The 26,768-nt window shown below is 49.0% G+C and overlaps 2 protein-coding genes across 4 annotated transcripts; one reads left to right on the top strand and one right to left on the bottom strand.

The window, feature by feature from the left end:
* Positions 1-883: 883 nt before the first annotated feature.
* Positions 884-26,325, bottom strand: LOC147154139 (DNA-binding protein SATB2-like). Of its 3 annotated transcripts, none has more exons than XM_086042053.1 (12): positions 26,267-26,325; positions 9,468-9,653; positions 8,812-8,991; positions 7,171-7,297; positions 6,947-7,073; positions 6,241-6,343; positions 4,553-4,603; positions 4,075-4,463; positions 3,793-3,993; positions 2,630-2,773; positions 2,207-2,398; positions 884-1,777 (listed from the first exon to the last, which is right to left on the bottom strand). In XM_086042053.1, the coding sequence occupies exons 2-12, from the start codon at positions 9,535-9,537 to the stop codon at positions 1,199-1,201; spliced, it is 2,163 nt and encodes a 720-aa protein (XP_085898179.1). In that variant the 5' UTR covers positions 9,538-9,653; positions 26,267-26,325; the 3' UTR covers positions 884-1,198. The 3 variants fall into 3 exon arrangements, with proteins under 3 accessions (XP_085898179.1, XP_085898178.1, XP_085898180.1); XM_086042052.1 differs by lacking the exon at positions 26,267-26,325 and adding an exon at positions 10,818-10,944; XM_086042054.1 differs by lacking the exons at positions 2,207-2,398; positions 2,630-2,773; positions 26,267-26,325 and adding an exon at positions 10,818-10,944.
* On the top strand, positions 16,324-25,429 carry LOC147154140 (alpha-tectorin-like). Its single transcript, XM_086042051.1, has 19 exons — positions 16,324-16,345; positions 16,735-16,770; positions 16,880-16,974; positions 17,099-17,320; positions 17,402-17,479; positions 17,581-17,683; positions 17,763-17,892; positions 18,219-18,462; positions 20,275-20,434; positions 20,513-20,606; positions 21,932-21,994; positions 22,075-22,277; positions 22,725-22,859; positions 22,921-23,108; positions 24,236-24,390; positions 24,468-24,713; positions 24,793-24,946; positions 25,035-25,130; positions 25,273-25,429. Exons 2-18 carry the CDS (start codon positions 16,737-16,739, stop codon positions 25,128-25,130), a joined length of 2,400 nt encoding a protein of 799 aa, XP_085898177.1. The 5' UTR covers positions 16,324-16,345; positions 16,735-16,736; the 3' UTR covers positions 25,273-25,429.
* Positions 26,326-26,768: the final 443 nt, after the last annotated feature.

Raw genomic sequence — 26,768 nt, 5'->3', positions numbered from 1 at the left:
GAAGGGCAACAAAAGACAACTGCATAAAGTGTTCATCTTCAAAGTGGAGACTTTCACAGTGTGTGCCGTGTACGCATCAGCTTGTTGTCAGAAACCGGGTCGCAGGTCCAGTTTGGTGAGGTTGTTCTGGCGGCGTTCGCAACAATGCGACAACTTGCCGATCGTATCTTGTTGAGCTGCTTGTCCGACTTGACGTCCTCGTCATCTCATCAAAACTCATCTTGTGGCGTAACCTCCGAATGCAACGGTTCGGCATACAGACTCAGACTACAAATGAGCATGTGAAGTTATTTGGTGCGAAGGAAGGTCGATCGCGACGCGCGCACACAAACGCGCGCGCACGGCGCTGGATGTCGATTGCATTGCCATGTGCTCAGCGGTTTGCAAAGTTTTGTTGCTCTGAATATTAGCTTGTTTGTCAAAGTGTGTATCAACATACTGTAGCCAAGGGGAGGTGGTGTGTGTCTGTGTGTGTGTGTGTGAGAGTGGCAGACCATGTGAGCAGAGGATCACAGGTGTGTTTGCAAGCTCCACAGAGAGCCTCCTTCCTCCAAAACGAGTAATATCTGCCTGCAGAGCACCTGCGTCCTTATCCCCCAACACGCACGCACACGCACGCACACACACACACACACACACACACACACACTCGCATGCACACACACGGCCGTCTAATGGCCCTTTATTGGCCCGCCATACGGCTCTAATAGCCAGCTGCGTGCAGCGAGCCGTCGGAGCGTGCCAACGCTCACTGATGCGGTTGTAATATTAGATGAGAGCACATTTCACACACACGGGCCTTCACAAACACTTGGCACTCGTCCACGTTTCGGGCTCCGAAATGTGCAACCCGAGTGGAAGAAGTCAAGACAAAAAGTCATCGCAGGGGGGGCGGTAAATCTTTATTTTCAACAGTACATATTCTAAAGATTGTAATAAATACCCCATTGTATTGTTGCGCTGTTGAGTTTCACAGCAAGTTGACTTGCTGCGCCAAAACAAGGAGACGATAAATCGGGCGTCAATCAATGTCTACGGTACGCAAGTGCGACTCCAGTTGGTGTGGAGCTTTTGTTGTTGTGGCGGTGTTGAATGCGGCTCAAAACAATTGCTTGGAACGTGGACGTGACAAAAGTCGTGACGTGACAACGGAGGACATCCAATCTCATGCGAGCGCCGCAGTTCTCTTCCCCCGTTGTTATCTCTGCTGCCCCGCAGAATTTGGCCTGTCCGGGCTGCCGGACGGCGACAAGGCCGACCTTGGCGGCGCCGAGGCTTTTCCACCCTCTCGATCCGTTTCGGTCTCCCTCTCGGCGGCAAAGGCGTCCGCCGAAGCTCTCCCGTCCTCGCCGAAACGCTGAAGCCGCCCCTGGTCCCGTCCCGCCTCGCAGGGCCACTGCCGCTCGTCCTCGTCGGGGCCCGAGTCCCGCTCGTCCTCGTCGGGGCCCGACTCCCTGGGATCGCGGCGCTTGACGTTGTAGCGCTGGTTCTGGAAGAACTCGACGACGGTGCGCTTGGGCAGGTCCAGCTGGGCCGACAGGGTGTGGATGGCCTCCTGGTCAGGGTAGAGCCCCACGTCGCCGATGAAGCTCTGCAAGGTCCCCCAGGCCTGCAAGGAAATGCCAGTTCGCGGACGGGCCTTTTTGGCTTCTCCCAAGCCGGGGGGGCCCATTCCATGCTGAGGCCCCATTTCTGCCCCACTAAGCACGGGTAAGCTCGGAAACCGGGGGTGCGCGTGAAGAGGCGATAGGGCTCTCAGAGGTGGCAGCGGTGGTGCCTGTCAAAAAACAAGATCAAAGAATACGTCAAGGGCCTCCCAACCGCCGCTGCTCCTGCCACTCTGTCCAGCAAAAAAAAAAACCCATCGGCCACCTAAATCCTCACAGTCCCGACGATCGCGCTTTGCGAGTGCGCGACCGCGACGGCCTGCGCACCCAAACGCATGAAGCGGGCATCAATAGAAAGGACCTGAATAGAGATAATGGCAATTCCGTCAAAAATGACAGGCAAGACCTGACCGGCGAGTATTTGGGCTTTTGTGGGGAGAGGCGGGGGAGCGTCGAGTCCCGTCGAGCGTGTGGCCGGCTCATGTGGCCAGCGTGTCCATTTTCCATGACTAACGCTGGAAAAAGGCGACAAGCCGCTTCTGAGCGCGACGCCTGCGAGCGCGAAGCATTTTCTCTCGCCGGACGGCAGCGGCCCGTACCTGGCGCTCGGGGACGTGCGGGACGGCGGGCGGCTTCTCGGCGCGCCGCTGCCGCGCCTCCTCCTCATAAACTCGATCGCGTCGGTCCTGCGGGATGGAAAGAAACCTGCGGATGGTGCACAGGTTCTCCCACAGCGTGCGGTTCCCCCGGCTCGGGCTTTCTTTCCATCGGAGGAGTTCACACAGCCAACCCTGCCGGCCGAGGTGACAGTGACAGCGCGTCAACATTTGCCCGCTCAAGGACGGAAGGTTTCCGGAAAACGACGCGGGCGCTGGGGCGGGCTTGGCCCTATTCTTGCGCCGGCTGTTATTTGGGCACCGATGCGCTCCCTGTGATCACGCCGCCATCGTCTCGGCGGCTTCCTTCTCGCCGCTCCGAGATGAGCGACGCTATTAAGAGGGAAGAGGAAGGCCACAACTCACTTGGCTTTTGTTGGCCGAGACCTTGGCAAACAGACATTGGGAGACCTTGGCCCTCTTCATCTCCTGTTGGATCTCCTCATAGATCCTCCATGTGATGTTCCCAAGCGAGTCCATCCTAAGGGAAGTCTCCGCATCGGCTTTAGTCTGCAGACAAGGACTCCAAGTCTCAGGCGGTTCTTTTCAACGGAGCGAGTTTTGATTCCCTACAATCCGGTCTGGAGGTTATCGGCGCGGTGGTGCTAGTATCGCTGTCTTAGATCAATCGTGACATTTTGCGCTTGAGAGTAAAACTGCAGAAGGCACAACCGTTCAGGTCTCGAGTCAGGAAGGCTTGATTGGAGTCCCGCCTTGCAGGGATTTGGCTAACCTGGATGAAGAGGAAAGCGGCGCGAGAGCGGTGCCACGCAACCGAGCGACTCAGGGCGTACCCCGCCTACTGCGCCGAGACAGCTGGGAAAGGCTCCGGCCAACCTCGCCCGGACGAGCGCTTTGGATCGTGGATGCGTGTTTGAAGGCCCTCACGTTTCCTCACAAGAATCATCGGGCAGCAGTTTCGTTGTGTGCATTTTCAATGTGATTGAGGACAAGCGGCCTGATTTCGCAACCTTTTGTATGTGCAAAGGCATGTTTGAAAGCGAGACGGCGGGGACAACTTTCCCTCGCGTGTAAAATACTTTGAGATACCAGCAAAAGATCATGGGTTCGGCAGCTAAATGTTGAAGCTTGTGAATGAGGCAGAGGTGGGCAACTCCCGTCACCGAGGGACGGACGGTATCGTGGATGTTTTGCAAGCCTGACCGCTCCAACGCACCTGATTCCAATGATCGGGATCATTTTCGCTTGCTGATGAGCTGATCATTTCAACCAGCTGTGTTGGAGGCATACAAAACATTCAGCATAGCGGCCCTGGAGCACGGCAAGCGGCCCCCCGCCCCCCCGCCCCCCCCATCCAAGGGCTGAGACTCGGACACAGTCACAAGAAGGAGTCGCGCCGTATGGCATATGACAACAATCCTTTCAACTGCGCATGTGTGTCACTGTAGCGCACTGAGAACTCTTGAATATTTTCCCAAAGCCCAAAGTAGAATGTTGTCCTGAAAACGGAATTTTGGGGGAATGACCGCATTCTTTGTCTTTGGTCTACCTGGTGAGAGTGCGCGTACCTGCGCGTGTCTGTGAGTGTTGCCATTGGAGACGTGGCCGTGGCTGCTTTGAGCGTTCCTCTCTCGCTCGCCCCGGTAGATGCGCTCTCGTTCTCCTTCTGGGAGAGCCATGAAAGCCTGCATGGCCTTGAGGTTGACCAGCAGCGACTGTGAGGCCGAGCGGGGATCCTCCTCCTTGCGCAGGATCTCGGACAGCAAGCCCTGCCCGTTTTTCAAGCCTCGTTAGTTGACGCGCTGCTCGGGGGAGGACCTTCGTCGGCTTTACCTACCGGCTCGGCTTACCTGAGTGCGGTTAAAAGCCACCCGGGCAAAGACGGCTTGAGAGACAGCGGCCCTCTTGAGCTCACCCCGAACCCGGCGGTAGATGTCGGAGGACACCTCCCCTCCTGAATACGAGGGCTCCGCGGGAGCCTTGCGCGCGTGCGAAGCGGGCGAGCGCTCGGCGTCCGGCCGCGCGGGCTGCCGGCACAGCGGGCGGTTGGCGGCCAGTTGCCGGTCCATGAGGTGCGCCGCCGCAAGCTGATGGCGCGAGAGCTGCCCCGGACGAGCCGCCGGGCCGGAGTGCGGCAGGCTGCGGTTCTGCTGGTGCCTTAGGCCACTTCTCGCGCTCGCGGGGCCAGCCTGCTGGGGCAAAAGAGCACGAAGGACGCCTGGCTCCCGATCGCTCTCCACTGTGAAAAGTGCACACAAAAGGTGGTCCACTTCTTATGTCATTTTTCTCTTCCAAACCAAAGAAAGTCACACTCAAGCCAAAATGTACCATTTACATCAGATTTGTCCTGGGCCTGCCACGGTGTCTCTGCATGTCCGCCTGAAGAAGATAGCGGCAACAAATCACATCGTTAGACGTCTCACACAGTCGAGTCACAGGACACTTTTGCGAAAGTTTTCATCCGTCCTTTCTCTATCGCAAGTGAGTGGAGCCGACGTTGCGCGAGAGGGGGCGAGGGGCCAACCGGCGTTTGCACCTTGGACATTCTCCTCCTCCTCCTCCTCCTCCTCCTCTCGGACAGCGAGGGACAATTTGGACTCTCCGGGTAACCCGGCATGCACGCCGCGCGTGGGATGCAGAAGGAAACCGACGACGTGCAATCCTCACGCAGAGAAGTGCCGACAGAAATTTGGACCTGATCGTGGCTCCCAAAGTCACCGCTATCCGAGCATTCTGCCTCCCCCCTAAAAACGTACGCTCGTGATCATTTGTACCCACGGTTCCATCCTTGTGTTCGGATGGTGATGGTTGTCCCTGCTTTGGATATTGCTTTGCGCAAGATTTGATCGGGCCCGAGCGACTCAGGTCACGCTATCCGAAGGTTGCGAGCGCGTCGAGCAAAGTAGCCGCACGCCTCCCCGGCCAAAGTGACCGTCTCTGCTCTCCGGATAACAGATGCAAATCCGGCGCGCTTTGCGGGCGCAGGTGCAGACCGGTCCCGCGAGACGACATCCGGCAAGCTTGCCGAAGGCTCTCCGGCGCGCTTGGAAATAATGTCGACTGCGGTCGGGGCAAGCTTCCGCTGGGTCTTGGCCTGGCTCTGCCGTCCCAGCGCCGGCCTCGATCTCGTCGTCGTCACTCCTGGCCATGTCCAAAGCACGGAAGCTGCGCGCACTCCAACTTGCTCCCCAAAAAGGCGGAAGCTCGGCGCTCCCTCTGACGAGCTCCTTTCCGACCGGAGGGAGAAACCTCCGCCTCCTCCGGTTCGGCTCCGCGTTGTCTCTTGAGTGCCGCCGCCTCTATTGCGGACATAATGGTCGGCCTCGCCGCACCCTGAAACTTTCACGGGGCAAATGATTAGAAACGGTGCGCCACTACAAACTGCAAGCTTCAATGAATACTTGAAACGCTGACAGTGGCATTCCTTCTCTGGCTTTTGCCCCGGCTGTCATTGGATTGTAGCGGCGGACCAAAAGTTGTGCTTGCCGAGTGTTTTATTAAGCTGTCCATAAGAGTCTTTGATTCTTTTGGGAGGGGAGGGGCAGTTTGATTTCTTGTTTGATCAATGATCCGCCAGCATCTGGTGGGAAGTCCTTTTCAATTCTCCTGGATTTTACTGGCTGGTCCTCACTCTACCGAATCTGTTTCTTGTTAGCCTTGTGTTGGGCCGAGGGTCGCATGGGCTATGAGGAGGATAAAAATGGGAGTGAGGTTTGGCAGGGCGTCAAATTTGTACCCACCGCGAGTTGTGTGTGTGCGTGAGGGGGGCCGGGGGGGTGGGGGTCTGCTGTTTCCTCTTAGGATGGCTTAGTTGTGCCGTGTGCATTACGAGTGACATTAATGTGAAGCACGTGTGACTGTTCCTTCCGACCGCGAGCCGTCACCGACGTATGGCGCATGAGCGCTGACACTTGAGCTCGAGCACATGCAGAGAAAAAAAAAAAGAAAAAGAAAAGTGGCTTCAAGGGGGAAACAGAAGAGCAGAAGCAAGTGTGCGCACGTGAGCCGTCCGTCACCTTGGATGCGTTTGTATCGTTTGTACCAGCGTCCAAACTCCTGGCATTCGGACATGGAGACGTTGGCATAATAGGAACCGCTGACGATGGCAGAAATCATACTCTGGGGGGGGGGGCGGAGAGAAAGAGAGACAACATCGGGCAAAGTTGAATACAATACGACTGCAAAGAGATTCCAAAAATGCAAATTACAATCCCTAATTGGCTTTATGTATGCTTCTCAGAAGAGTTGTGTGGGTTTTGCTTGTTAAAGACATTCAAAGCAGCGCGTCAGAGATGAACGGGCGGGACATCTCTGGAGCATCAAAATCTCTCCAAATCGTCATTCGCGCTCACGCCAGCGCCACCGCAGACACTTCAAGCTACGAGCCGGAAGTGGAAGTCTTTTGTTCCCCCTCCCAAAATGACATTGCCTTATTTTGCAGTCATGACTTTTGTTGCAAAATAACACAATGAAAAACGTATTGCATCGTAACGCAAGAAAACATCGCATTATGACGCCATCTTGAGTATTCTCCTGATGCGCCCCGGCGGGCCCGGGTGGGAACCGCTCAAGCGCCGCTCGAGCCGCTTCTTGGCTTACGACATTGCCTGCCTTTGGAAACGAATCGGAGGGGAGCGCGCTTTGCCCCCCCGAACTCACGCACCCTCAGAGCGCTGTTAGGACGGCGGAGTGAATTTGCCGAGGTGTGCTGGTCCCACCCACCTGGGAGAGCGGGCACGCCTCGGGCGGAGCGTTCGCAGCAGTGGCCTCGCTTAGCAGCTCTGGGAGGGCCCTCCTCACTGTGGCGTGCGTCCACTGCTCGGAGGGCAGCTCCTCCGGCCGGGAAAAACTGCACGCGTGCAAAGTTGCTTTCAGTCCACACACAAATAAGAATCAAAAGGTGTTGTTTTTTTTCTTTTTTGATGAGCCACTCGAGACTGGCGCACCTGTGCAGCAGGATCCGCAGCGTGACCATGTGATAAACATCCAGCAGCATGTCAGCCACCGTGGCCTCTGGAGCATCTGTCAGGTTGTGGATGGGCAGCGGCTTCCACTGGCCCACTGTGATGATGCCTGGAAGACACGCACGCACGCACCCACCCACCCAGACTTTCAGGCTTCAAAAGATGAAGAGCACAGCGGACAAACGAAAAGCACGATGACTGTGAGACTTGCCGTCTGCCAAGTGTGACCCTCGCTCAACCGTGACCACAAACACAAATTCAGGACTCCAGCCGCGTTGAGACGGCCTCATTCAAACACAGACCGGGCGTGTCATGGCGGCCTCGGCTTGGCGCCGATGTGCCAAGATGTGACTTTCGCCTATCAAACTGGCCTCTTTGCATGACTTGCAGCGAGCCAAACGCTCAATTTGCTCAAGACAACCAAATGTCAAAGCGGTGTCTGCTTCCCGTAGAGGAGAATGCTTCAAATAGTTCTCCGTACCTTATATCGGCGAGTGTTTCTGACACGCAACAGTTAAGCCCGCGTGCCGGACGGAATCCTGCCTGCTTAGAATAAGCAACTTCTGTGATTGCAGCCGAATGGAAGAAGCGCCGCCCCGCGCCGCCCCGCGCCGCCCCGCCCCGCCCCGCCCCGCTTTTTGTAAAAACACTTCCATGAGCCAAAGCTATGCCAGCAAAAATGGAATCAAAAGGGGGAAAAAATAGACCGTACGATTGTGGTTGGTGACCACACTTGGGTCGATGCCAGACGCCCCAAATAAGAAGAAAATATTCATTTGGAAAGAAACGGCTTCGTTAGGGCGGAGGAGCGTCGCACGCAGGGCGTTACCCGCTTGCTTTCGATGCCATGCCTTTTGGACACAACCAGGAATGTCACAATGCTTTTATATTTATGCAAAGGCAAAGCATTTGGGCTATTGAAAAAAAAAAACAACAACAACAACAACAACAGTCATTTGTCTTTATTGTCTACATTTTCGGGCACGCAGGGCACTCATGTGCTGGAGTCAGCCATCTGGAAAACAGCCACAATCTATTCATTGCCGCTGTTAATAATTCATGACTCATGAATTACCAAACAAAATAGTGGCTGAAATATGGAGTGATGGATTTGCATTTTAGATAAGCGTTTTCCCGCATATAAAGTGGCCTAGCGGGGACATTTCTGTTTGGTATTCTGCAAGCGAAGACAAATACGAGACGGGGTTGTGATGCCACTAAAGGCTACCGAGTGGGATGCTTTTTTCATCAAATAGGAATCGATACAAAACGAAGGCCCCAAAATAGTAGAACGTGTGCCCGAAATAGTCCCTTGTGGCTTCATTCTCATGAACGACTTTGGGACGTCCGGGTAAGCAAACGGCGAACAACTTCAAATGCATCTTCGATTCGGTTTTCATCACTCGCCTGCTATGCCGAGACTTTCGGGTCAAACCCCGCCTAAAATCAAATTCCAAATGAAAAACATACGATCCCGGACCGTTGTCCTTCGCCTCGGCCCCTACCTCTACTTGACCGCGATCGAGAAAAGTGGCCGCAAATGAGTGCTTTGGCGCGCGCGTCGTAATTCTTTTGCGGTCCCGTTCCCGTTCCCAATGAAGTCGACGACGGGCATACACACACCTCGGGCCCGGACGGCCGAGCCCTGCGAGTAGCCCAACGACATCAGCGCCGCCTCCACCAGTTGCGTGAAGAGGACGTCTTTCCGGATCAGCGCAAAGTCGGCGTGGCGGTGACCGCGCCGCTCGCCGCCACTCGCCATGTCGGCATATTCCACAACGCAGTAGACAGGGATCGTCCCACCTGCCACAGAACACAGGCACAAAAGGCTTGACGTTAGACCCCAAAAGGAGCCCGGACCCACTTCGCCACTGCGCTTCTATTGAACCAATAGCAGAAAAAGAAAACACATTTGCCACTCAGATCCTCGCAAACGCAATCAAGAATAAATGAAGAATAAAAACAACAAGATGAATTCACTCAATCCGCGGGGCACATATCGACAGAGCTATTCGCAGCTGCGGACAGTTCTTAATGGACCTAACCTCGTGTTTTTGGAATGTGAAAGAAACGCCGGCACCAGGACTCAAACTCGCAACCTCGACAATTGCATTTGTAAAGTCCAATGAGTTGACATTGGACAAGCCAAAGGTCACAACGGTGCCAAAGACGTTGAGCTGCCGCAACTCACGTGAGAGACACGCTTTGTGTGTGTGGGCGGAGCTAGGTTTAGCCTGGCTTGTTAGTAGACGTCACGGAGAGTCTTGCCGCAGCCTCACCTCCCGGCCTCGGCGGGGCGTCGCTGTGAAGCGGAGCTTGCGGAGTGTCCGGGCGGCCGTTGAGGTTCATCTTGCGCAGCGGGGGGCCGCTTGGGGGGTCGCTCAGCCCTCTGACGCCGCCCTCCTCCGGGCCGCCTCCGAGGATGTCGGCGCCCCCAGCTCCGCCGGGCTCACCTGGCAAAGAACCTGGAGAACGTCAATGGAGAACAGCTCCTTATTTCAGCGGGTGACTCAAAGAGCTTTTGATTTGCGCCCGGGCCGGCGGGATGGTTTTGAAAATGTTGTCAAGATGATCATAAGAAGAAGAAGAAGAAGAAAGACTCTGATGCGCGCTGTTGTCATATTTATGAATGAAATACGATGATGACGATGATGATGCTGATGCTGATGATGATGATGATGATGATGATGATGATCATGACAGCCACCACAAACATCCGCAGTGCTCGGAATCGCAGTTGGCCCAAGGCAAAGGTAGGCTTGACTATTTGGCTTCTTATTCTGCCTACTTTATAGGCTGTTGGATATGACAGGGAAGCGCTCAAATCAGACAGCCGCAAGACAGCTGACGTCTTGAGCCTGCACAAGCATTTATGAGGAGATGCAGACGGCTGTTTGCACTGGGCCTCAACTTCAAAATCAACGTCCAACGGATCTCAAAACTCCCATCGGCTGAAAACAGTGAAAGGACCACACGTGGACTCTTCTGATTGTCTTAGAAAACTTTTTTTTCCCCCCACAGTTACCTCATTCAGTGTACCCAAAACAGCACGACCACTTCTAATAATACATTACAAGCGGCAAACAAGTGAAGAAGTAGTCAACTTTTACTGTAATGATGAATACGAAATATCTCATGAGAAGAAGCCAGACATGAGAAAGACACGCTAGCTCCACCCATCCAAAGAGCACTTGTCACAGGAAAAAAACAGCACGCAAAAGTGTTCATTGGGAGCTGAACACGTGATGCTGGAATGGCTCATGAAGACCAGCGTGATCTCAACTCATATTATCATGATCTCAATTCAGATAATCATGAAATTAGGCAGTTCTTTAAAGCCTCGTTGCAGTTTGACAACTGTATTACACGCCCCCCCCTCCCCCTCCCCCAAACAAAGTAGTCACGTCTGTGGAAACTATCACAAAACATGGTGTAGATGTTGATGTCTTTTTCCGTTATTTTTTCAATTAGCTTCTACATGCACCAAGAGTTCCCATATTGTCAAATGGCAGCTCCATTGTAAAGAGAATCTGCGGACACCCTGAAGATGAATTCTTCATGGTAATTGACTTACTAGTATACAAACGCGCAAGTAGAGATTTTGTTTGTATGCATTAACAACGACTTACTTTTCATGATGCCCCCTTGCTGGCTTGCGCGTCCATTGGGCGACTTGCGCGTGTGTCCGAGCTGACGGCAAACTTTGGCTCGCCCACGAGATGCGAACACAAGCAACGACAACTGTGCAACTGCTGCAGCTTCAGCTGCCGAGAGGAGGCAAAAAGAGGCAGGCTGCCCAGTCAAGTGTGTGTGGGGGGTGGGGGGGGCTTCGGGGATGGGGGGGCTGGGGGATGGGGGGGGGCGGCGGCAGCGGCATCGTGGCCCTCAACAGCTTCATCGCTCTCTGCCACTGGATCAAAGTCAGCAAGCACAAGTTACTGTGCTCGAGGAGATTTGTCAGGAATCTGAACTTGAGTATTCATTATTTTCCCGAAGAATCCTTTATCTTCACCTTCCATTACTTTCTATTCCGCTTGGCTATAAAATAAGCTAGTTAGTTTTGTCAACAAGATGTAGAAAAAGACATGACAAGAGAGCGGTAAAGTCACCTGTGATAAAGATTTTGATTGATTGACTGGGATTTTGGCTCACAAAACGCTGTCAAATTCAACAAATTCAAGGAAGCAAGATATTCCCAATCCAAGGCAATATTTCCGTGAAGCTGTTGGGAACACGCTGTTATGTTTGTATCAGTCAAACCAACGCTCGCTAGATATTGGTTGGGAAAAAAAATCCAGATTGAGACATTTAACGTGGGGTTTTTTTTTCGTTTTAGTACACACACAAGTTGAAAAAAAAGTCAAACTATTTTGTTTGCTTTTTTCCCTCCTTTGTGACAAGCTATCAAAACTTGATATGAATGAAAGTAAACATTCTTACTCTTGCACATTTCATAATCTACATTTAAGAAAGAAATATTTATTTAAGAAAAGAAACTGATCAGTAATTCTGCTTTGTCTCTCTATTTACACAAATCAAATTTGTTTTAACCTAAGTAAAGACTGTGACTACTTTTGGCACCTTTGCTTTCTTCAAGTATTATTATTACAGAAACGTGACGAACGTAAACGAAACGATAATAATAATAATAAAAAAACTCAACAGAATTTCCATAGCAAACAAGCGCAACAGCTTTTGTCTCACATTTACGCATTTGGCTCACTCACATCACCTTGTGGCGCGCATGCGTTGGTAATATTTGGACTTTGCACGTGAACTGAAGCTGTGTGAAAATGTCGCGTGCACTTTATCGACTACTGTGATGTGCTCACTCCCGTTTGTTGTGTGCCTCCCTTAATCCTCAATTAGGTTGGGCACTCTGAATTGAATCAAGACGTAAAGCATTGTCTTTCTCTTGCTTTATTAAACAACAGCTTTTTGAATAGCCGCCACTCAACAAGATTCCATTCTTTTTTTTGTTATTATTTTTTATTTAACAAATATAGAACAAAGTACAACATAGTAATCAGGTATTCCAATTAACATATGTGCATACATATACAATACTATCAAAAATACAATATTACATTAAAACAAATAAGAATGACGATAAAATAAATTCACCTTTCAAAACAGGGATATCCGTGAGTTACTCTTTAAACATTTCTGCGTGTATGGTAATTATTCATTTACATTTATTATTTGTTGAATCAGGAGACTTAAAATAATTAGCTACGTCAATCAAAAATCATTTCAATAACGGGGTGGAATTCAGAAATGTACATTTATGGATGTGGAATTTTCCCAACAGAACAAATAAATTAAACATAGTACACAGCTTTTTTTCTTTGGATTCAAACAAAGTAATAATTTGTTTACTATTCAGCGTAAACAAGATTCCATTCCATTCCCGTCCCTTCCCTCTCCGGCTCTTACGCCATCACGTCACGACGCAACCGACATCAATACTGTACACGACAACATTCAAAGCAGATAGCTGGTGAAAGGTTCGAAGTTAATAAAAAGCATGATTTTTTTTTTTTTTTAAAAGAAGTAAAAAAAACCCCCAGATAGCTGGTGAAACAAGCCCAAATCAGTCGAGACAATTGCTGAAACCAATTTGAATCAAATCTTGTCAAGCCAGACGTAAACGTTTGTTAAACGTTGCCATCTAGCGGTAACCGGCGGAACAGCACCATGACGCTCAAAGGCCCATTCCACCAGATGACCTTTCTCGACATGCCTTCAAGCGCACCGCGGGCAGAGAATGGAAATTCGGGCCCTGAAAGTGAAAACCCTCCGCAGTTTGTCTTGAGCCACAGCAGCTTCTACTCGACTGAGTTCATTTACCTGCCGGTTGAATAGAAGCCAAGCGCAAAGTCTGTGGCTAAAGCCAAGGTGTGGCAGGCTTTTTACTTTCTGGATGCAACAAATAGTTGCTCAATTCTGGGGGACGATAATAGTTAAGAGAAGCCTTACTCAAAGCAGGTTATTTTGACTGCGTTTGTGTCGATGGTACCCGAACGCTTTCCCACTCACAGAAACGTGAGAAGAGCGCACCGACTTAAAAGCGCTTCTGCAGCATATCTGCAGTTCAATGCGGTCGGTCGGGTCAGTAGCTCAAACTGGATGATCGACGTTTTTGGGCAGATCGCCACTTCCTGCTCATTTGTCACAATATACAGCCGCCGGCAACATTGGTGCCACTTTTCCAGTTTTACAATAACTGTTAAAAATGCAGTAGCGTCACTATACTTCAAACCGGTTTCTTTTTCTTTTTGGTCGCAAACCTGGCCCATCCCTTCTGGGTTAATAACAAGTCTTTTGAGTTATTTCACTTCATTTAGTTTCATGCCCACCTTTCCAATATTGACTGATTGAGTGCGGCCAATTCTTTTTGGAAATTGACTTCAAACTGAGCACATTTTGACACCAAAAGATCTATGTGAGAAAAGGGAGCTTTTATTCCCTGGCTTTTATATCTGGATCGCTGTATCAGATAAATGCAGGATGCAACTTCATTTGTTGGGAGATGTATCGTCATCGTCATCATCATCATCATCATCACGCAGCAAGATAAAGACCTAAAACCAGCCAGATCCGAAGAGGAGTATATCCGGGGAGTGACATGGAAGGCGCTAGATTGTTCCATCGGCACCCCATAGAGCATGCATTTAACTTACTAACGCGGGGGTTACGCTAACCTCCCAAAAGAAAAGAAAAAAAACAACAACCGAAAGAGGTGGCAGCTAATTATCGGCTCGGTTCCCTTCATTTCATTCCGATTCATTTCCGCCAACCTTTTACCACTTTCTACACTGTTGATCCTTGGCCATCGCAAATCGGACCTCTCGATCTTGGTCTTCAAAGCTCAGTGTTAATCTGTGCCCCTAGCAGGGCCGGAGCGTTCATTGAATTTGGATGATCATTTGGATACTCTGATCGGTGCGCTGAGGTTGTGTCCTCCTCGCCCGAGCGCTTTGCCTCCACGATGGTTGTGTGTTCGAGCCGCACACTGTAGATGCCTCGGCGTGTATGACATCCCTGCAGATTTCAGCGCAAATGTCTTTGAGCAGCAATTTTCTCTGATGGCCACACAGGGATAAACATTGCTGATGGTCGGAACTCGGAAAGCAAGCTCTGCATGGATGCAGATTGGAAGCTGGAGAACCTTGGGTGTAAAATGCCTCAAACGCCAAGTTGGAAAGTGAACAGCACAGACATTTGCTCCTTGGCAAAAACACGAGTCTGTGCCGAGGACAGTAGACAGTATGTTAGCGAGCCCCAAATTTGTTTTTTAGAATTGTACTTTTGGCCGTGTCGTTAGGCTTTTTTGCACGTTTTCGTGGTTTAGTAGTTCTTGTTGTTGTTTTTTTGAACCCGCGAATCAGTGCGTTCACTATTCATGATTTACATTTGGGATTATTATTTGGGCCATAATAATAATAGAAGAATGTATTACACAGAGTTTTTGAGAAATAGTTACAACCAAACAAATCAACAAATCAACAGCACTACACTTCCTAATAAATGGGGTGCGAATATTTTCCGAATGGAAGCTGGCACTCCAGAGTACAAAATTCACCTGGACAACCAACTACCACCATCAAAATGACAAAAGAAGAAAAGAAATGAACCTCAAATCAAATAAAACTAAACTCCACTACAAACGTGGGAAGGCCAATGAGTGCAACGTGGAAGTTAGGTGAAAACAACCGCAAGCTCCTCAGACCGATTGCCCCTGATGATGTTGACTGCCTGCAGACATTCAAGCAAGTGAGAAGGAAAGCCCCTCCTTGTTTCTCTTCAATTTACATGTCTGATTGTCACCAGGTGTGGCAGATGAACCCAGTTGCACTCAATCGGAAGGCGGCATGACCAAAATACTAGTAGGAGCTCCCAAAGAATATGATCATATATATATCTATATATATATATATATATATATATCGATATAGATATCGATATAGATATCGATATAGATATCGATATAGATATCGATATATATCGAGAGAGAGAGAGTTGAATATTAAAATCATGTTTAATTTTTGTTTCATTTCTCTACCTTGCTTTTAAATGTCTTTAACTCTTTGGTTTGTAAAAAGTTATCTTGTGTAGGAAATGCACTTTATAAATCAAGTAGCCTCACCTTGCCTTTTGTCTGACTCGGGTGTAAACAGTGTCTTAATCAGTACGAAAATGAATGAATGGATGTTCATTTTGTCATTTTAAGACGGCTTTCACAAAAGCAGATGAGCTCCAGACGAGTACGGCCAAGAAAAAGCACCTTTACGGCATCTCTGCGGTTCAATGTGGTCGGATCAGTACCGGCATCAAACTGGATGCTCAACTTTTTGGGGGCGATGAACGCCCACTGCTCATTTTCACAACATTTTGCCTCGGGTAAGATTACTGACATTTGAACGGATTTAGAAAAAAGTGTTGAAAAAGCCGTACGGTACGGCCACTATAATTAAGGCCTGTCGCTTGTGGCTTGTGGTCAGAAACCTGTTCAAAAGTGGCCCCATGCCCCTCTGGGTTGATTAGCAAACTATTTTGCAACGTTCCGTTCAACATTCGACGTCGCCTCCAGTATCGCTACAGCCAATTCCTTTATCTCTGCTGGCGACATATTTGCATACTTGGCTTTTGTCGCCAAAAGACGTATGAGACGAGAGCTTTTATTTACATCGGGATCTGATACACAATGTACAAGGTAGATCGGGGGGAAAAAGAAAGATCAAGCTACTTGTGGGAGATTTTGGATCACACATCAAGATCATGAGCAGAACATCAAAGGCGGTTACAGACGCAAAGGAATGTTTTCGGTGAAAAAAGTCCATCCGTTCCGAACCTTTCTTTCTTTCTTTCTTTCTATCTTTCTTAACCCACCCATCATTATGTATGACTTGAATGAAGAGACTGACACTAAACACCCTTTTCTCACCACGGATGAGATTTTTTGTGGGGTCAATTATCATTTTTTTGCAAAGCCAGTTTGGGAGGTTGGAATATTCTAAGAATGTGTCCAGTTGCCTGCAACCTTGGGGGGCGTGCAGTTGGAACGGGTGCATATAAGCAGATGGTCGGAAACACTGAGCAGACATCGGAAGAGACTTGCATCCTTTCCTCACCGCTCTCCATCCTCCCGCACGCGGTAAGTCGAGAGCTCGGCGGCAACTAAAACACGTTGAAAGAAATTCGTTTCTTCATTCTGTCCATTTCTACAAGATGCATCGAGTGGCCCGAGGGCAGCCGACGATGTGCGCGGAAAAGATGCTGTCCTTCAGCATCTTGCAGCCGTGGCAATTCCTCCGTACCTTACAATTCAACATCGGCGTATTCATTTATACCAACAAGATTGTGATTTCAAAAGAAACCCGTCTGTGATGCACGATGCTGCCTGGCTAGCCGGAAGAGGGGAAACTTTCTGTATTTTTTTTCCCGATGAGAATAAGACAAAGTCAAAGAGATTTGTTTCAACGTGCAGTGATGAACGATGAGCCTCATTGTGACGATGTGCTAACTGTTATGTTAATGTTTCAGCCATGAAGGCCAAGGTGCTGCTTCTCCTGCTGGCAGGTGAGCCAACTTTCACAACGCAACTTTCTGCTTGCGCGCTTTTGCCGCATGGACCAAAAAGTGCAACCTGCATACGCACTGACTCGTTTTCCTCCTCTTTGTGCAACAGCTGCATGCAGCCACTTAGCCCAGACAAACGCGCAGTCCGTCAGTCTGACCGACTGCCCCTTGAGCATTTTTGGGGTGCCGCAAACAAGTTTAGACGTGAGTAGCAATGTGGTCGGCCGGCTATTGCTCTGCACGCTAGGGGGAAAAAAGGGGGGAAACATTTCAAAGAATTCTACCTTGAAATTCTTCACTATGCTGACGATGTTTTGGATCGTTACAGATAAGCCAGAGCAATGACTACACTCAATTCTGCTTCACGGCAACTGACCCGAACCTCCCCGAATGCATCCAAATCTCTGGTGCAAATGAGTTGACTCACGTGGCGGAGTTTGGGGTTGTCACCAGTGAACTTGAAGCATCGGTCGAGGCACAACTGCCTGAGCTCGCCGGCGCCCTGACCTGCTTTCTGAAAGTCAGCTTGTCCGCGGACAGCCAACTGGTTGTGAGTCATTCGAGCCCGGATGTGCAAACGTTGAATGCTACCCGGCAAGCGCTTTATATGGCTCGTCTTTCCATATGCTAGATGGACGTTTCGTTTTTGAGCTTTGAATCCCAAACGGTCTTGGGTGTGCATCTGGAATCCTACCAGGAACCAACTGTTGTAAGTTTGCCTGGCATCCGAACGGCCGCCCGGTGGCCGACGCCTTTTACGAGTCTTGCAAGGGAGGGAATCGTAAGATGGTGCATGTCCTCTTCACGCAGCACGTTCAGTCACTTGGCAGCATCGCCGGTTTTGACGCCAACTTCCCCAAGGCCGACGGCGAGGATGCAAAGTACTTGGACATCAGCGGCTGCAGGCTCGGGGGTACGTAAGAAAGCTTTGGGCAGCGTGTCACGCTAACGCGTATGATACATAACACCGAGCCATCTCTTTGGATGCGCAGGACAGGTGGTCTTTCCGGATTCGGACGTCATTAGCTCCGAAAATTGCATCAGCCGCTCGTGCGGCGCTCAGGGTCAAGTCATTGAAGAACCAAATTGTGGATCCAAGGAGACTTGTGCCGCCGATGACACGTAAATCATTTGGCTGTCTCGTCGTGCCCGCTGTTCTGTTCTCTCTCAAGCCCCCGTTCCTGCTTTCGCTCATTCTGGACACTCGCCGTTGTTTTTCCCACCGGTCACATCGCGGAGCCTGGCTTCCGTTGGTACTTTCATCCAAGTTACCGAGTTATTGTCCGCGTGGGCCTGGTTTGCTTTTCTTTCACTTACGAGGTGTTTCTTGACCTGCTAAACGTGGAAAGTGTTAGGGGACAACTTGTGTTGGGTGAATTGGCGCTGTATGCAGACCACTGACTTGACATCATTAGTAAAGGATACTGACTCACTTCCCTCTCATTTAGGTGCCAGCCCATGTACCGCGTGTGTACGGCGACCGCAGGCCAAGTAATCCGGTTCTTCGGCCAAGTGTCTAAAATCACGGACCGCTGCATGTACAGCCTGCTTGAGCCCGTCACAGGTGGCAGCTTTGCACTGCTGGCGGCTTTTCAAGATCGCCGCAGTCAGATCAGGACTTTCTTGGACCGTCTGGATCTGATATTGCCGTCCGACGTTACGATTTCCCTTGAAACAAGCGGGAGAGTTCAGGTAAGAAGATGACCACTAAGCTGCGGTTGATAACCCGTCTCCGTGAGGTTCAAGTCGACGTGGAAAGAGTCGGTCGGCCATAGGGCGCACCGAACCGGCCGGGGGGCATTGCGTCCAGACGGGGGCGCTCGCATACTGCTGTTTAAGAAATATCCGATGTATATTCATGAGTCCGTTTCACATGTCGTGACATGCGTGAGGCGTTGCTCGTGGTCCGACACGTCTTTCCGGGCCTGGCAGTCCAGTGACAAAGACTTCCCGAGAGCTCCTTTGGGTCGCTGAACTGCCAACAGTGCCGCGTCAAGGCTACACTGTTACTACGCTGCCAAGGAGGCCTCTTGAAGAAGCAGCGGTTTGGCCGTCGCGTACAACACTTGTTTCGATGTCATGACAGAGACATCAAGTCAGTTCAGTTCACGGGTCACACCTGACAAATGAACACACACTATTTCCCCGAACGTGAACATAAGCCAATGACTTTTTCTTGGTTTTAGTTGTTGACTTGAATAGAACGATGAAGACGTGGCTTCACACATGCACAGTTTGGCATGAAAAGGCTGAGCTGCAGGAGGCACGGGAGCACATTCGGTCACTTGGGCGGGCATGGCCTGCCTCATGACTAGGGCTGAATGATTTTAGGAAAAAATTGCATTGCGATTTTTCTGACTGATATTGCGATTTCGATTTAATTGGCGATTTTCTTGAAATCAAGCTTCAGTACAATAGTCACAATGTACAGTAACATTTACAAACATGACACAAAATGCCATTATACCATGAAAAACATTCAAAGCTATTACTCTAATAATGCAAGGACACTATTGAGGTTTTTTTCAGTCCTTTTTCAAGTTTTTAAAAATGGTTCAAGTATTTCTCTACTATTTGCCGTCAAGTACAAATATGCGTTTATGTGCAATTGTGCCTATAAAAATCATTTTTTAACCACAAAATCTTTTACGTTTTGTGCCAATGTACATGTTCTTTTATACATAAGGCAATATTTCCCCCATATTTTGGCTCGAGACTTAACTGCTTCAAACAGAGACTGGGGGCTTAGCGGTATGGCTCGAACGATATCACATATCACGGTATCATTTAAATCTTTTGCTCCTAACAGTAACGGTGAGTGTAAAAATCACAACGAGAATATTTGTGATTGGGTTATTTATGCCGTTGACGAGTTCCGGCCGGTGGTAGAACGTGTGCGAAATGGCTAATGTAGCCCTCGACTTATTTTTTGTCTAGATACGTGCTGATTGTAATACAACATTTTTGCTCATAACTGCTCTGGATCTCCACCCTTACACGGTTCTCGTCAGGCTTCGGTAAAAAAGCAATCCACTGTACGCCTCGGCGCTTATTTTGCTATTCTCGACTCTGCATTTCACTTGAGCGACTAGCGCACTTAGCGAACCCTCGTTCGCCTCCGCGGTGAAAACGCTACTTGTTAGCCGGGTCGTTTATTTGTCACAACGGAGGAGAGAATGCGCAGCTCGTTGCTGCTTTGCACGGACTTACATCATATAGTATAAATAAAGACCGTGCTGCTACAGGGCAAGCTTGCTTAGCATTCAAGCAGCCGCGAACGAAATGACTTCCGGGAGTACGGGCGTCAGCGGGTAGTAGGACAACGCTTTTTTTTAACCGGTTCGGCACTGGACCTGCCCACAGTAGCACGCCACTAATGGTGAGCGAGGGGGATAAGTGCCCTTTAAAGCAATCCCATCTTTGGCGATCTCGAAATCGCAAAAACGATAAATCGTTCAGCCCTGCTCATGACTGACCGCACGCTGCGTTTTCTTGACCACGCAGGTAAACGGCGAAATACAAACACTTGGCACTGCAGCCACCGAGGTCCACGGAGTGCTTCTGTCCAGCAACGAGGCCGGAGTCACTCTGGAGATTTTGACCGGAGCCATTTCGGATGTCGACATTTCCATCTTCTTCGACGGCTCCACTGCGCACATCACAGGTGGCTGAGGACAATACCATCAGAAATGATGACATCGAGCGTGCAATTGACTGATTGCATTGTGCTTCTTCCTCTCAGTACCCGACGGAGCGACTCTGCAGGGCTTATGTGGAAACCCAAGCGATAGCACGTATTCTCCAACCCCCGTCTCGGATAGCCGAAGCACCCCGGGGTAGGCGCCGCTCCCGAGATGTTGCGCATCAAAACAAGTCGACATTCCAATGGGTTCTTGCCCCTCGCACGATTGTTGTTGATGAGTATTATCGCACTACTGGAGACTTTATCATGCTTAATGACTCTCTCTACTTTGCACATTTGTTCTTGTTGTCCTAAATCCCGAGGTGTCAAATCCCGGTCCAGAAAGTCGGAAGCCTGCCGCAGTTTGGCTTGAGCCACAGGTGCTTCTGATCAACTGAGATCCTTTACCTGCCGCTAGAGTAGATGCACCCGGTGGCTGAACCGTGGCAGGGTTCTGACTTTCTGGACCTGGATTTCCCATCTCTGCCTAATTCCACAAAATGATCCCTCGGCAGGCAGCAAGACAGAAAAACGAAAAGATGCGAGGGCCGGCCACGTTGAAACTGTTCAACTTTCATTTATCAAACACGCTCAGCCCAATCTATCGAGCAAATTGTTCATATATGATTAGTTATTTTGATCAACTGATCCATTGCAATCACACTAGAAAAAATGTCTGTCTTTCTTTCTTTAAAAAAAAAAAAAAAAAAAGATTTTACTTATTAATATAAAAATATTTTTGATTATTTGACTTATTAATATTATAATCCCTCAAACGGTACGCTTAGACTGACACGCCGCAGTCACTCATCAAGAACCAAAGCAAATAATATGTAGGAAGCTATTTTTCAAACAGTGTTGTGGGACCTGCCAAGTATTATTCTTACTCTACACTGCAGGCGCCTAAGAAAATAGACGGCGTGGCACAAATGGTCTGCAGGCTGTAGTTTGGACACTCCCCCTTTCAATGTATATTTTGGTCATAGTTCTTGAGGGGCGCCAACTACTAGAGACCAATTTCTTGAGTGTTTTAACATAAGCGGCAGGGGCGCAGCCATGGGTGGGCCGGGGTGTGCACAGGCCCACCCAGATTGACAGACTGCCCACCCAACCAGTGAGATTCATGAAAAAAGGTCTACTTTTACATTTTTGGTAAATTATGAAATTATTTGTGTGTTTTTTTTAATTTTTATTGAATATTAAGAATGGCATAATTGTGCTTGTCTAAGGAAGATCTGAACGTCATATTATTCGGTTTGTCAATGTATTTGAATATACAATGTGTCGGGACTGGAGGATTGTGCGAAGTGAGAAAAATATTCAGGCCCACCCTGATTTTTCCAGGCCCATCCATCAGCCACGTTCTGGCTCCGCCCCTGAATTAAGCGGTCTGATAAAGTGGACTAATTCTGATTTGATGACTCCAGTTGTAAATCATTCTTCCCCGGTGCTAATGTACTTGCTCTTTGTTGCCCCCAGATGTGAAATAATGCCCCGAACGGGTAACTTGTTAGGAATCAACTCGACGGAGGGAGTCCAACAGTAAGAGCACTCATTCCGATCATTTTATGTTGCGCTTCTATCACCGTGGCAACCCTCACCATCTCTGTGTGCATGCGCAGCTGCTCCCTGCTCGAGTCGGCGCCTTTTGCCGCTTGCCACTCCAAAGTTCCGGTCGAACCGCACATCCGATCGTGCGAGTCCACGTTGAGTGACTACCCCATTGTGGACAATCTCAAGTGCCAGTTCTTCGAGGCGTACGCCCAAGTCTGCATGCAGCAGTACGACATCGACCTGGGAGACTGGAGGGCTTCCGTCGGCTGCCGTAAGGGTGACACATGCGCACGCGGGCACACGAAACGTGCATCCACCCCTTCCTAGAGGCTAGTCTGGCCTCATACCCCACCCACTTGAACAATCAGTAGCTCATTATAAGCAAGCTAAGAATCAGTTTTGCTTTGGACTGATCATCAATCGCAAGGCACATAGCAATTTGGAAAAAAAATCTCCTCCTTTTGGTTGGTGTGTCTGACTTTCCGGCCCCTCAAACATTCTAGTGGCCGCGGTTCCTTTTTCTCATTGGCCTCCGGGCACCGTTAGTATGCATGACGTGATCAGGAAAGGGAATCGGAGCAGTTCTTTTGAGCTATGTTGTCAAACATGCTGCTCAAGAGCTAGCAAACTGTTCACCGCGACAGAAATGAAAACCATATTAAGCACTTGAAAATGCTTGAAATCGAATTTTCATGGAAACTTGTGCGTCTGTCCACAGCTTCTGGCAATCAGGCCTACTGTCAGAACCACAATTGCAACGCAAACGAGTTCTGCGGAGAGTCCCTGTTCAAAACAACCACCTGCCTCTGCCGGGCCATATTTGCCTCTGAGTACAAGTTGAAAAACACTTTGGGTAACAACAAACTACTGGCCCCCTCTGTTACCTGCATTGGCTGACACACTCGTTTGTTCAGGTGACCCCCCCACCTGCCAAGAGGGCAGGGGATCCATCTCCCTGATTGGCTGCCTGCTGGAGGAAAATGGCATCGACTACACCGCGTTGCATCTCAAAAATGAGACCTGCACAGGTCAAAGGGACAGTGAGACCCATTTGGTGACCTTCAGCTTTGACTCGAGCAACACATGTGGGACGGAAACTCAGGTGGGTCGCCAACACTTGGTGGAGAAGATGTGAATGTGACACGGGTACGCCGTCGGAAAAGACGTGTGGTTCATCGGGGTTGCCGGCAGGGCAAAAGGCAATGAGGTTACTTTGGGTTGATACAACCGTGGTGAACAAAGACAACTTTATTGACAGCTGCCACGTATCGGAATCCAGATTTGCGGAGCTTGAGAGAGGACCAGACAATCGGAAGCTCTGAGTCGCCCGTGCACCAGCACCTGCTTTTAAAGCCTCCAGAAGCCCAAGAGATTGGCTCTGTTTTTGAAATAGTACCCTCCATACCTGGAAACGGCCTGAAACAACTGTGCTGCTGAGCTGACCGGACAGTAGAGGCAACAAGTCTGCAAACCTGCCCTTTCTAAGCATATAGGATAAGATGCACTGGGCAGAGAGCAATTCAGTTGGTGGAGTCGGGACAGAACCAGAGTTTGGCTCACACTTCAATGAAAACTATGGACGAATTCTAATAAACTACATGCGGTATTGGTCAGAAACCACAGACGCAATCGCGCCACTTTGAAATTACAGTTAAATCCGCACACCTCAAGAGACTGTCCCTAAACTCAGTTTACAGGCGAGCCGTTTTCAGCCAGGTGCTGCGCTTGATTTGCAGTTTGCTAACGTCAGACAGTGTGCACTGTGCAGTTATCAAACTCTGTAATAAGTACTAAGTACAAATAAAGGGGTTTTCAAACAGCCAATTCAAGCCAAGTTCATTTCAATTCATAAGCGAAATTACAAACTGTGCAGGTCAAGCAACACACTCGTTATCCATGAAAGAAAAGCAGCTGAACCTCACGCGGGCAAACACTTGGCAACGGAGGCAAGCTAAAACTTCCTATATGCGAGAAAGCTGAAACGGAATCCGGGCTCTGTTGGGGGATGGTCTGCCTTTGCTAGGACGGGGAGAGAGTGGAGGGACAGAGGGTAGCTGAACACAGTCAACGGGATCCAGAGGCTGACTGACCGGGAGAGGCACCAGAGAATATTACAATAATTCATGAGCAGGACAACAGCCTTTTGCTGATAAAGATTAGTCACATGGACGTTATTCTCAAAGGGTACATTTACTGTACACAGACGACAACCCTTTCTGCTTTTGACAGGGGAACGACAGCTTTGTGGTTTTAAAGAACAGCATTGCCTTGGGCCAACCTCCAAGCAACTCCATTATCACGCGCCACAACATGTTGGAGGTGGACTTCACGTGCGTGTACAGGCAGCCGGAAACGAAAACCTTGACCCTACTGGTCAGAAGCGGGTAAATGGAGCATCGGGTTGCAGCTTGGACCAGATGACAGTCAAACACCTGCTGACTACCTGCTGTGTGTTTCACAGCTTCGTGGTGCGTCAACTGATATCGCAGACGCAGAACTACACTCTGCTCATGCAAGCCTACACAGACAGTGGGCGCACGCAACTGCTGGAGTCGGACACAGAGTTGGAGCTCAATCAGCAGATTTGGATCGAGCTGAGCACAGACGGGCTGGACGGCGACCTGGTCAAAATAGTGACCGAGTCCTGCTGGGTGACACAACAACCTACACCCAACGACACTTTGAAATACGACCTCATCGTTGACGGGTGACCATCCACCGGCTCCGCATCAAGGCAGGCTGCCTTGCCAACACCTCGTCAGACGTCTTTTCTTGTTTCTGAGCAGGTGTCCGAACCTGGAAGACGGCACGGTGGAGATTGTGGGCAACGGACTGGGGAAGGGCAATTACTTCTCGTTCCGAATGTTCCAGTTTGTAGACAGCCCGAGCTTCTACCTGCACTGCAATGTGAACTTGTGCGCGCAGCAGCAGTGTGCCCCGGTGAGTTGCGAGCACTACACTCTGGTCTGCCCGCTGCTCTGAGAGACAGACAGAATATGCAGCATTTTCTTTTGCCCTGTCCAAGCAGACCTGCAGCCAGGGTCAAAGCAGAAGACGCAGAGCCTTGAGGAAACGCCGTGAAGACTTTGGCGGGGGCTTAATCTCAATGGAGTGGATCGTTTAGGTACCTGTACGAGAAATGCTCTCATTGGTCACTTTTTCTACAATTTGTCATAAGCAAAGTGAAGGAGCCCTGTTGGGGGGGGGGGGGGTGCGGGCTGTTCAAAATGCCAGCTGGACACTAATACCCAATGATGTATTCTCAGGTGAACCAGAATCTAACCGAATCTTCAAGTGAAACATGGTTTGATGGCTCCAAACGGATGACACCCTGTGATCCAAATGACCTTGGAGTGGTTTTGGAGATTAGGGACAAATGATTTAGGAGATGAGAAAGAAAGACAAAGTTATACCAGTTCATACGACTGGAAATTGATGGATTGTTTTGACATCATGACGTTCACAATCCTCATTGTCATAATAAAAGGATCCGGTGATTGCAACATGTGGTGTTTCCTTCTGATTCAAACTGTTTAAATTGTTACTTTTTTCGACCTCTGTGGATGACAAGGTAACATAAAATAGATGCAAAGAGTGGAAGGATATTTAGATTTTTTTTTTTACAAGCTCTTATTTGGGGGAAAACAGGCACAGCCAGGGACATGGGGTAACATGAACCAGAGAGCATTAACAATGGCAACATATCCCCTACACATGGACTTATTCAAGAAAATCGTTTGACTTTTTGTCAAAAACTGATCTGTCTTAAAAACTAACAGCTACTGGTGTTCAAAAATTCTCTGTCTAATCTGACAAAAAAAAAAAAAAACTAAATACAACAAATAAAAACACTTAAGTTGTGTAAGTGGGTCACTACAGAATTGGAGGACAGTTGGCCTTGAAAATTCTTGAAAAACAAATCTTCACTTTTCAGATTTTCTGCTACATATATAAATACTACTACTACTACTAATAAAAAAATAATAATACAAAATTATCATTGATAAAGTCTGAGTAATCTGGAGAGTGCAGCCCTGTTAATGTAGTCACATGTCACATCAACAGTGTTGCAAATCCGGACAAATGTTAGCTTTCTCTCAGGACTAGAAGATGTTTAGCTAGCTGTTACTGCTGACCAAGAGGGCAAATTTATTTATGGAAATAAATCAAGATTATTTTTTTAATCTTACTCTGCTCGTGTGAACAACAGACTTGGCTAACTACGTCATAGAAATATGAAAAATAGAAGAGAGGACATACCTTTGCTCTAGCCATTCTTTTGGTAAACTGTTTAACGATGCGTCAAGTCCATAGTGTCATGTGATTTACTGCGTTCTTCTTCTTCGACCATGCTAAAAAGGTGATGCTACCAGAACGTGCATGTTGCGGGACACACGTTCCACGAATAATAATTTCAAACATTATGTTTATTAAAACAAATGTTCCCACAGTTACAAGAGACCACAATGAAACAAAAAATAATAATTAAATTTCAGTCTTATTTGAGATTTAATTTGATCATTGAGGGGGTGGGACGAGAGAAATGTGGCATGGTGGGGTACTTTTTTAGATTTACTCAGAAAACCGCATGTTTTATTTTGTATGTGGATTATTTAAAAAAAAAAAAAATGGGTGGGAGTAAAATGTCCCCCAAATCTGGAATGGCCCATATAACAGTACATTGTTAAGACCCCCAAGGAGGAAGAATATATTTCACTCCCCCCAATTGTCAACTGCAACTATATCCTTAATTGACATCAAA

The sequence above is a fragment of the Filicampus tigris genome, chromosome 1 (assembly GCF_054856515.1).
Source record: "Filicampus tigris isolate MCC_2025a chromosome 1, RoL_Ftig_1.0, whole genome shotgun sequence".
Taxonomy (NCBI): domain Eukaryota; kingdom Metazoa; phylum Chordata; class Actinopteri; order Syngnathiformes; family Syngnathidae; genus Filicampus; species Filicampus tigris.
Note: the sequence above shows the minus strand (reverse complement) of the source record. Positions and strands in the feature narration are given on the sequence as shown.

Coding starts and splice junctions, on each gene's coding strand:
- LOC147154139 (XM_086042052.1), bottom strand. Junction 8,992..9,467: donor CGCCCCGCCGAGGCCGGGAG/GTGAGGCTGCGG, acceptor GTTCTGTGGCAG/GTGGGACGATCCCTGTCTAC. Junction 4,604..6,240: donor ACGATACAAACGCATCCAAG/GTGACGGACGGC, acceptor TATCTTCTTCAG/GCGGACATGCAGAGACACCG.
- LOC147154140 (XM_086042051.1), top strand. CDS start 16,737: ATGAAGGCCAAGGTGCTGCTTCTCCTGCTGGCAG. Junction 16,975..17,098: donor TGCCGCAAACAAGTTTAGAC/GTGAGTAGCAAT, acceptor GGATCGTTACAG/ATAAGCCAGAGCAATGACTA. Junction 17,480..17,580: donor CCTACCAGGAACCAACTGTT/GTAAGTTTGCCT, acceptor CTCTTCACGCAG/CACGTTCAGTCACTTGGCAG.